Consider the following 8,587-nt stretch of genomic DNA (forward strand, 5'->3'; position numbering starts at 1 on the left):
AGGGCAGAAGGAGAGCTGGCACCCACTTCCTGCCTCTTCCCCAGGGTGTGTTGGAAGGGGAGGGAATACACAGTTCACCCCCATCTGGGGCCCTCCCAGGTGCTGAAAGGTCACACCCCCACTTCAAGCCTCAAACCACAACACATCTCTAGCTTTTAAAAATTAGTTATATTTTATTTTAAATATATAAAACTGCCATGAATGAGCTTTTGTTTGATTATTTTTTAATACTTGGTTGCATTCCTTTTTTTCTTTACACATTTACTTCGACTCCTTCTGAAGAAGATCTTTATCTTTTCTCCTTTTTTTTCCCCCCCCCTTCCTTCAAAAATGTCTGCCTGTGGTGAAAAGGTGGAAATTAGCAGCTTGCAAGTAGGAGTGCATTACAAATTGCCTGCTATATCCTGATTCTTGGAAAGATTCTGGTTGTGCACACAGACCTGGTTGTTATTTTTCACTTTGAATACATAATATGATGTGTCTTACAGGACTGGAAGTCTTCTGTGATGATCCTGTCCTAGTAAAGGCTGTGGAATCACAGGCATGCTTCAAGATATTTGCTGTGGAAATACTGGAAGAGAGTGATACTCCTCTTCTTGTTCTCTATGACACTTCTGGAGAAGACGATATCAACATCAATGCTACTTGTCTCAAGGCATTGTATGACAAGTCCCTTGAACTGCACCTACAGGTACTGCTTTCCTGTTCCCTGCTTAATTCGTTACAGAACATTGACTGCTAAGATCTTGGATGGACAAAAAAACAGCACTCAGAAATTTAAGTTTGTGTTCGGTTTCTTTTTTCCCTGTTTCTTGTCAAAATCTTACCATTGTAGGTAGATGCACTATATACAAATGTCAGAGTAACCAGTGTTTTCTCTGATGGAAGCCTGTATTGCCAAGTGCCATCTAAAGGCTTGTCCAGACTTTCTGAAATGTTGCAGAAAATAGAAGACTTCTTCCTTTACAAGGTAGGCTCTATGTTGAGACAAGTAATGAAGTCAAGTCGTCTTTCTTCAGAGTGTAACTATCATTTTCCTTCCACATAAGTTCAAGTTTCTGAGGTAGCCATGGACTATTCAAGAAGGCTGTAATTTCTCTTCCTGGTTTGATGAGGTGCATCCTTCAGCATAAGTGTCTTTTGGTGCTTTCATGTTCCCAGGGTGTCTCTAAGACTTCAGTAACTAGTTAGGAATTTTGTTGAACAGTTGGAACAGTAACAATATGGGTCATAATGGGAAGCTTCCAATGGAAATTACACTGGATTGGTATAACGCCTATGGAGATAAATGATGGTTTGGTTTTTTTTCTGAAATTTTTACTTACATGATGGAATTGAGGTGCATAAACAGCCTGGCTCACAGCTCACCATGCAAAGTGGCAATAAAAGCAGTGTAACCAAGGTCTGTTCTTTTTTGCCTGGCTTCCTGAGAGGTTCAGTGCCTTTGATCTGACCTGCTGCATAACTTGTCTTTGTACCCTTAGCTTTTCAGTGTTGTGGCTAATTCCAAGTAAAACTGATGTTTTCAAAAGTCCTAAGTTGCTTTAAAGTAAGCATATGGCAGAGAATTCTGATATTTCACCAGCCATTTACAGACATATGCACCAACCTTTACCAGACTCAACATAAGTCATACAAAAGAGAAGAAATATTAAGAGAATGCAATTTTTTCAATGTTCAACTAAGCCTTAAAGAATCAAACCATGAAATTAAGGTCCTTGAAGGTCCTGTTAGGACTGCTGCTTGTGAAACTACTCTGTCAAAGTGGTTTTAGTTGTACAAGTTGAGCTTTGGACCAGTTGTGGAACACACACCATCTGGAAATACTTTGTACTGCATATGTCTCAGTTACCCAGATGCAGTTTCAAACAAGTTAAGTACTGAAGGACAGCATGTAGAACCCTGAAAGGTTTAGCAGCACAAAGGCAGGCAGCCAGACAGGTATTTCAAATGTTCAGATGTTCTGGATGGAGTGTATGTTAGTTCCTTGTTGCTATCAAAGCAAGACCTTGACATTCAGAATATTTTAATATCAGTCTGTGTATGGGGGTAAACAGAGCAGTCTTGAATTTGCAGCTTGTCTTGAGGGGTTTTATTCTACCTGTGAATTTAAATTAACTAACGTGTTGATAGGTCTCCAAACTGAGTTTTTTCATGCTTCTTATAGAGTAACTGTTGTCTTATTATGTTGATTAGGATCATTGTGGTCAATGTCACACCCATGAGATTTTTGTTTGAGTCAGTAGTAGATTTGGTTTGTTAAATCCCTCAACAAATTATGTGTTCTAGAATATAAGATAGGAGCTCCTTCAGTTGTCTGTCACAGCTCTAAACTGCTCCTGCTTTTCAGATCATTAAAGTAACAGTCAGTGATTTCATATTCATTGTTTTCAAGTGGCTGCTTTTTATATTCTCGCAGTTTTCCTGTAAAATAGACTGCTTGGAATTAAAGCTTTACGGATTGGGGGAGCTTAAGCCAACCTGATAAGAAATGTTTCTGAGGCTTGAAAGAGACTTTATAGTTGAAACAAGAGTATTTGCTTCTCAGAACTGTTTATTCCATGTGCGACTTATAAAATGGTTAGTTGAGTGCTAGATAGTTGTAGCTGCATGTTTTTTGACATCTGTTTTTATATTTGCAGCAGACATCTGAACTTAATCTATCATTACCTTTCTGTGGCAAAATCTGCTTGTTTCTTTCCAAAGGAAAATGGGCACGTGTAGAGGTAAGAAGTATTCAAAGAACATCTACAATTTTCCCACAAAGAAATGTTTCTTTCTGTTCAGCTAAATCCAAATCCACAGTTTCCATGAAACATAGTTTGTGTTGCCACTGTTGTGTTTTTAAACTCAAAATGGTGCTCTTGCTTTCTTTTTTCAGATCAGAATTATTCACACTAGGCGGGCACTTGATGTGCAGTTCATGGATACTGGAACAGTTGCAACTGTGAAAGTGTCAGAGCTTAGAGAAATCCCACCACAGTTTCTGAGAGAAGTAATTGCAATACCTCCTCAGGTATAAAGACATGTTAAAGATAACCTATGCTAGATCTCTTGGCAATATTTATAGCGCTCTTATTTCAGGGTTAATATAATGAAATTTTTTGGGGTTTTAATAACACTCAGCATCAAAGTGTGTTTCATTGTGTATCTTTCCCTGCAATAAATCACAGTGTAGTGCTGTGCACCAACAGGATGTCATGTGTGTGTAATAATACAGGTTTTGCTTGTTCCTCTGTCTCTTTCTGTTTGTCACACTTTGTTGAATCTGTCAGCATTAGTAAAGTTTCTGAGAGTAGGAACTTGTGGTCTAGTTTCCATATTACTAAACTATACCTTGTACACTTAATTCTCTTTTTAGGCTATAAAATGCTGCCTAGCAGATCTTCCTCCTAACACTGGCATGTGGACTCCAGATGCTGTACTGTGTCTGCGAGACACTGTAATGAATTGTCCTGAATTTAACATGAAGGTAAAGAGTCAGAGTGCCCATGTGTGGAAAGAGCATTTGAAGAACAACTCTATAAGCTTAACCCCTCATTAAATTATTTTTTTGTTATATAAGTTAAAAAGTTTGTAGCCAGGTCTTGGACATAAATTCTATACCAAATCCTTTTCTCAGGACATTTGGCATAAAAATTAATTGCTTAACCCTGTTAGAAGCTTCTCTTTGCGTCTCGAGAATTCAGCAGCTTTCACATCAGCCTTTCACATTTTGCTGTCACAGTCTAACTGGTAGGAAAGAAGCAGAGCTGTTAAATGTTTCACCACATAAAAAGGTACAATTGTTAATCAAATTTATTTTTATGTCACATGTGAGCATAGCTTTTTCTCTTGGAAAATCTTGGAAAGTAGTTTGGTTTTGTTTTTTGTTTGCTTTTTCCAATCCAGTGTGACTTAGTATATGCTATTGTACAGGTAGAATTTGTTATCTCTGACATAAAATTATTTCCACTTGCAATGTATCCTATCCAGTTTAATTAACTGAAAACACCCTTCTAAAGGAGGTATATTACTAGCTACAGACTAAACAAAGCTGATTCCTCTTAAAAATCTGGTTTCAGATACCATCACAGCACTTTGAAAAAATGTTTTATAGCTTTATTTTATGGTTTTGCTTCCTTTAACACTGGAGACTATATAGTCAAAATACAGCTCCTCTGGTCTGTGACTTAAGTCTGTTGCATCTGGCTCTTGCAAACATCCTCTTCCAAATCAGTTTGTTTGGTACTAATTTTTGCTTGATTAAATAGTATGTATGGTTTAATTGTGGAAAATTTTTATTCTTTGCGAGGAAATCTGTAAAGAAATGTTGTATATTTAGTTAAATTAAAATTTCAGTCTTTTGCTATCACTGAAATATCACTGCTTTTGCTAGCATGTCTGGTGTTAAATAGGAAACATTTTAATGTTGTTGCTTGAAAATTATGCATCATACAAACCTGAAAGCTTTTTTCACCTTTATTTTTCCCCATCTGTAGTGTACTAGGCTTCATTTCTCATAATGACAGGAAGATAATTTTGAAGGATTAAGTGTTAATATTTAATAGTGTTACTTACTTGTTTAGGTCTGTATGGACAGTGGTTATTATTATGCTGAACACTAGACTTGTACACACAGTACTGAGATTGAACCTGTTGGGCAGAACAAAACTCAGTTCAAGCTTTGTATTTACTTTACATCAGTGGAATATCTGCAAATGCTCTTTTTAGCTGCTGCGAATTGCTTACTGTCCAGCATCTTTGAGAGAATCTTGAAAATACTTCAGTGCATATAGAATGCAATGAACTGTTGCCCCTTTTCTGTTGAAGGCTTTAGTCTTCTGTAAAAAATCAGATGTGCATTTAATATTTACTAACTAGAAGTTAAACTGTATTTTGTTTTCCAAGGTGGTTAAACAAGATGGTTCAAAGGGAACTACACATGTTTACTTGTTTGCTCCAGAGAATTTCCCAGACATGGATCGTAGTGTCAATCAACAGATCAAAAATGCAGACTTGTGGAAGCATCAGAAAGATGTTTCCTTGAGTGTTACACCAATTGGGACAAGCTCCACAAAAGTGACAAGTGATGCTGTGTTAACTAGTGGAAAATTGGAGAAGAGTCACTTTGATTCAGCCAGAGAATCCAGCAGTGCAGTGTCTACCATTGATATGCCTCCACCTCTACCCTTATTAAAGATTGGTGAGCTCATGGACGTCTATGTCTCAGTGGCTTGCCATCCAGGTCACTTTATTGTCCAGCCTTGGAAAGAGCTACATCATCTGGAAGCCCTGATGGAAGAAATGATCTTGTACTACAGCAGGTCAGAAGGGAAATCTGTGGACGTTGAAAAAAACAAGCTGTACGCAGCTAAAATTGGAAATCAGTAAGTAGATACTTAAATTAAAAACAAGGTCTTTGAAGGCAAGCTTAGCTAAGCTTGAAGGTTAGCTGCTAAGCTAGGCAAGCCTAGGTCTGCTTTGTCCACATCGTTAACAAGGTGGCAGATGTCCAGCGGCATCTGGGAGATTAAGAGAGTAAATGAGGTTGCAGTCTCTTCGTGCTTCTGGATTGTAGTTGGAAGAGTTGACTTCTGTTCAGATAACACCAGATCTGGGAAGCCTGAGGCAGGCTGGTTAAGATCTTTTGGTTGTGTATTATTTTTCAGGGGCCTTGGCAGTGTGTGAGTATGGATTCAAACTGTCTGTTCTTTCTCCCCCTTTTTAGGTGGTACAGGGTCATAATAAAAGGAATTCTTAGAAATGGTTTTTTGTCGGTATATGAGCTGGACTATGGTAAACATGAGTTTGTCAGCATAGAGAAAGTACGACCACTCATGGATACATTTAGAAAACTACCTTTCCAAGCTATAACAGCTCAGCTTGCAGGTAGGTAGTAAGCATTTATAATTTTGTTAAAGTCTTGCATCAGTGGGAATGCCAAGTGAACATAAATGTAAAGTGGACAAAGCCAAAGGTTGGTGATGTAATTGATTTTTGCTGAAGTAAGCATATGCCCACTTGCAAAAACATGCTTAGTACATGCATGTTCATGTCATCAAAGCAGCACTGCTTTTCTTCTTAACATAGCTGGCACTTATTTCTTAATTATTTTCTAAGTTGTGTCTTATTATCTCCTTATTTTAATGCAGCACTTTTAGTTACGATGTATAAAACTGAAGGTTGCTTAAACTTTCCCAAGCAGATGCTTTTCGTTGTAACTATTTATAATTTATTGTGTGTGATGTCTAATATGCAAAGGACACGAGGAAATCAAAACTAAATTGGATCCTTACGCATAACCCATTACAAAGGGTGAAAGTTATGATATGTCTGTTGATAAGAACTTAAGTTCTACATAAAGTGAGGAAGTAGATGCTGAGTTTCTGGAGAAGTTTTTCTTATGTTCTTGCCCCTGTTGTAATTTATTGTTTACCAGTGCATATTTGGAATCCAAAGTTGCCTGAAAAATATTGGTGTTCTCAAACAAACACACTCCACAAGCGGGGTGGGGGCTTTCAACAAATTTAAGTAAGATTAATTTCTTTGGCAATATGGGGCATGGCATAGAGAGTGTGCATACATCTGATAGAATTAAAAAATTAAACTCATTCTCTCCATGCTGTCTTTTCTTCTCTTTTCCAAATTTTTCTTTCGTTTCTGCATTGCTTTCAGATGTATGCGTCTCTTCCTGTTCATTTGCTGCTTTCTGCTGCTGTTTGGTCAGCACTAGTCTAGACTTCAGTTACATGCTTGTCTGAAGTGACAGGCCACGGAGTCGGTGCTCTGATCTTAGGTTGCTTTGTGTGGATCTGCTTTCCTGCGTAGCCTCGGTGTGACCTTGAGGGTTGCTTTAAACTAGTGATGATGGATGTGTTACCGACAGGCTTGGGGTCCTAGGAGTACAGTGCTGAAGTGAAGCTGATCTCTAGCTGTGTCTGTCTGCTGGGGTAGTACAGGATCCAGCTGAGCAAGCCTACACGTCATCCAATTTTCCTGCTTCACAGAATCCCAAGTAGCTAGTTAAGTTGGCCTCTGAGCTGCTTCATATTGTCAAAGCAGGCCAGCTGAGCCCGGAAGACTGGTAACTATTGTCTTGCTATACTTCCACTTTTTTTTTTTTTTCCCATGTCTGCTACCTCTCAGTCTTTGGTCTATTTCATTGTAAAATCCCATTTGCTTCCCCACCAGCCTTTCCTAGCATTAATTACCCTTTCTTAACTGTTGAGTTCTCATTCCTTCTGTAATCTGCAAGGAGCTGTGTTCCTGTGTTGTCCTGTCCTATCAGCAGCAAGCTGCTGCTAATAGTAAAAGCAAAGTGTTGTTACTTTGCTGTTTCGCTTCTTTTATCCATAATTTATTGTTTGGTTATTCATGCATGATATTTGACCCCCTTGTGTTTATGCGGTTTGGGGAGACTGAATTCCAAGTCTGCAGGAGCCACTTCTTCTGTGGTGGATTACAGGCATATTCCAAAACCCATTTGGGTTCTGGCATCACATCCCTGAGTAGACTTGACTTTGTGGGATGCTGGTCTCAAAAAAAATAAGAGCAGTTGCGAAGCATTTAAGCAGCATTTCTCTTCATTTCTGCTCTCTGCAGATCTAGTTTGGTACTTGAAGGTTTGTCAGATGTTTTAGTAGCTGATGCTGCTTTGATATGAAGAAAACTTAATCTAAAGCAAAGCTAAGAGGACAAATAATGTCAGCACCCTCAGGCAGAAGGCAAAGAAATACGTTGTTTTGAAAGGATCTTTAGTTTCCATTTTGTCACGTTTCCTAATATGCGTTGATCACGCATGGCAGCTGATATACTTTGAATTACTCAGCGAGTCTGCATTTGCCTTTCACTTCTGCAAACTTGTCCACATCTTTAGACTTCAAGAATAAATAAATGTCTTAGTTTCTGTATTAACTAAGCTTGTTTGTGTGGGAGATGAGTAAGCTTGCGTTTCTTTTCTAGAGTTAAGCTGCATTCAGTAGCACTTGAACATCTGTTTTCTCAAGTATTTAAATTCCCCCAAATTATTAAGTTCTTTATGAACTTAATAATTCAGACAGGTCTAGTCTGGAAATGACCTTCTGTTTTGCTTTACATTTGTCCTAGGAGTGAAAAGCCAGCAGTGGTCAGAAGAGGCATCAATAGTGTTTCGGAACCTTGTAGAGAAGAAGCCCTTGGTGGCACAGATACAGGCAGTTACCGAAAGCACTAACCCTTGGGATCGAAAAATAGTGACTTTTCTCGTGGACACGTCGCTTCCAGAAACTGATGTATGGATCCATGATTTTGTGTCTCAGAGCCTTGTGGAATTTTCAAAGGATGATTAATCACCACTTCTGAAATGTAGCAGCTCAGATTCTTTAGCAATAATATAAGTAACAGGCTTTGAAGAGAAATGTAACTACTACATGGCCTTGCAGATGTGAAGGGGATAAAATTTAAAAATCTGTGTTCTATGAAAAGGGTTTGTTTAACAAGTTTGAGTTCTGTTGACTTCAGTTGACGTTCTGATAATTTGCACTTCGTTTACCATTGTAATGATAGAATGTTTGGGTGAAAATAAAGTTATTTATCAGTAAAACAATGCAGACTTCTGTTCATGTGA

At 38.3% G+C, this 8,587-nt stretch overlaps 1 protein-coding gene across 1 annotated transcript in view; it reads left to right on the forward strand.

Annotated features, from left to right (window-relative positions):
* TDRD7 (tudor domain containing 7) overlaps window positions 1–8,309 on the forward strand; it is a gene marked incomplete at its 5' end in the record, with an annotated part of 16,849 nt that extends 8,540 nt beyond the window's left edge. Inside the window, 8 exons of the mRNA XM_008949828.1 lie at window positions 489–691; window positions 836–970; window positions 2,643–2,726; window positions 2,882–3,016; window positions 3,362–3,472; window positions 4,891–5,369; window positions 5,711–5,871; window positions 8,089–8,309. Coding sequence (XP_008948076.1) covers window positions 489–691; window positions 836–970; window positions 2,643–2,726; window positions 2,882–3,016; window positions 3,362–3,472; window positions 4,891–5,369; window positions 5,711–5,871; window positions 8,089–8,309 — 1,529 coding nt within the window. The remainder of the gene's footprint in view (window positions 1–488; window positions 692–835; window positions 971–2,642; window positions 2,727–2,881; window positions 3,017–3,361; window positions 3,473–4,890; window positions 5,370–5,710; window positions 5,872–8,088) is intronic.
* Between the last annotated feature and the right edge of the window lie 278 nt (window positions 8,310–8,587).

This window comes from Merops nubicus, unplaced genomic scaffold, assembly GCF_000691845.1.
Source record: "Merops nubicus isolate BGI_N331 unplaced genomic scaffold, ASM69184v1 scaffold6221, whole genome shotgun sequence".
Taxonomy (NCBI): Eukaryota; Metazoa; Chordata; class Aves; order Coraciiformes; family Meropidae; genus Merops; species Merops nubicus.